This window comes from Calonectris borealis, chromosome 2 (genome assembly GCF_964195595.1).
Source record: "Calonectris borealis chromosome 2, bCalBor7.hap1.2, whole genome shotgun sequence".
Lineage (NCBI taxonomy): Eukaryota > Metazoa > Chordata > Aves > Procellariiformes > Procellariidae > Calonectris > Calonectris borealis.
The window spans coordinates 40,269,661-40,271,537 of NC_134313.1; the positions used below are offsets into that span (position 1 = coordinate 40,269,661).

The 1,877-nt window shown below is 74.0% G+C and overlaps 1 protein-coding gene across 1 annotated transcript; it reads right to left on the reverse strand.

Annotated features, from left to right (window-relative positions):
• Window positions 1-357: 357 nt before the first annotated feature.
• BHLHE22 (basic helix-loop-helix family member e22) lies at window positions 358-1,272 on the reverse strand. Its single transcript, XM_075140652.1, has one exon. It carries the CDS (start codon window positions 1,270-1,272, stop codon window positions 358-360), a length of 915 nt encoding a protein of 304 aa, XP_074996753.1.
• Between the last annotated feature and the right edge of the window lie 605 nt (window positions 1,273-1,877).

Sequence of the window (1,877 nt, forward strand, 5' to 3'; positions counted from 1 at the left end):
GCTATCCCTCGGCCTCCCCTTTGTCCGGGCGCGCAGCGGTCGCCCGGCGGGAGCGACCCCCCCCCCAGCACCCCCTGGGCTGGGGCTTCCTCCCCGCGGCGCCCCCGGCCCCGCGCCCCCTCCCCGGCGCCGCACGCACGCCGGCTCCCGTCGCCGTCCCGCCTCGGCACAACCCGAGGAGAAGGGGGAGGCGAGGCGAGGCCGGGCGGAGGGAGCCGGGGGCCGGGCAGCAGTCAGTCCCTCCGCCGCCCCCGCGCCCCCCGGCCCGGGTCCCGGTCCGGGTCCGGGTGCGGGCCGCCGGCTGTCGCCGCTCTCCGGGGCCGCGGCGGCGGCGGGGGGCGGCAAGGGCGGCGGCGCTTAAGGCTTCTCCGTGCACTGTTTGCAGAGGCTGGAGGAGACGCTGTTGAAAATGGCACATTTCTCCGGGCAGGAGGTGGCGGGGGGCAGCCCGGCGCTGAAGGGGTAGCCGGCCGCCTGCTCGTAGGCGCCGAGGGCGGGGTGCAGCGCGGCCGCCGCCGCCGCCGCCGCCGCCGCGGAGCTGGGCAGGGAGGCGGCCGAGATGGCCTGGCCCTGGTTGAGATAAGCCACCAGGCGCCGCATCTCCTCCAGGGCCTGCGCCTGCATCAGGATGTAGTTCTTGGCCAGGAGGAGCGTGGCGATCTTGGAGAGCTTCCGCACCGAGGGGCTGTGCGCGTAGGGGATGACCGCCCGCAGCTCGTCCAGCGCGTCGTTCAGGTCGTGCATCCGCCGCCGCTCCCGCGCGTTGATGTTGAGGCGCAGCGCCTTCTGCTCCTTGGACTTCTTGCTGCCGCCGTGCCCGTGGCTGTTGGAGCAGCCGCCCTCGGCCGCCTTCAGCCCCCCGCCCCCCCCGCCGCCGCCGCCGCCGCCGCCGCCGCCCGCCGCCGGCGAGGCGACGCGCGGGTCCCCCCCGGCGCTGCGCAGCACCAGCTCGCAGCGGCCGTCGCTGTCGTCGTCGGGGCTCTGCTCGCCGCCGCTGCTCTCGGCCACCGAGCTGCGGCTGGCGCTCTCGCCGTACTTGACGCAGACGGAGCCCGGCGGCAGCGCCAGCGGGTCGCCGCCGACGCCGGGCTGCAGCAGCGCCTCGGGCTCCGCCGCCTCGTAGCAGGCGAGCGGCGACGGCTGGCGGTCGCGGGGGTGGGAGAGGTCGAGCCCCGGGGGCGAGCGGAAGGCGGACTCCATGCGCTTGGCCGAGGCGGCGAGGCTCTTGTGGAAGAGGTCCTCTTCTGCGGGCAGCCCCAGCGCCCGCTCCATCGGCGCCCCGCTCGCCTCCGCCTCCGCCTCCTCCGCCCCCCTCAGCTCCCGGCCCGCTCCTCCAAGGCTCCGCGCCGCGGCGGGCGGCTCCCCGGCGTCCCGCTGGCAGAAATCGCCTCCCGGCTCCCGCCGGGGCTGCGCCGTGCCCGGCGCCGCGGCTGCCCCTGCTCCGGCTCCGGCTCTGGCTCCGGCTCCGGCGGCGGCTCCGGCGGCGGCTCGGGCTGCGGCTCCGGCGGCGGCTGCGGCTGTGGCTCCGGCTCGGGCTGCGGCTCCGGCTATGGCTGTGGCTCCGGCTGCGGCTCCGGCTCCGGCTCGCCCTCAGCAGGCGCCGCGCTGGGGCATTGTGCGCTGCCAGCGGAGCCGCTTCCACCGTTTATCTTGCTTGGATTCACCTTCAAGAGATTTCCGGACCCATCAACCAGCAGCCGCCGCAGACGGGGGAGTCTTTTACATCATTATCTCTGAGAGTAGGTTATTATGAAGAAGACTCGCCTGTTGGGACAGAGCTTTCTACCCAATCAGGTTAACGTTTTAATTAATAGGATTAAAACGGTAACAAACAATCCCAGGCGCTATCTGGCCCTGAGTCTGAATAGTTTCATTTC

Coding starts and splice junctions, on each gene's coding strand:
- BHLHE22 (XM_075140652.1), bottom strand. CDS start 1,272: ATGGAGCGGGCGCTGGGGCTGCCCGCAGAAGAGGACCTCTTCCACAAG.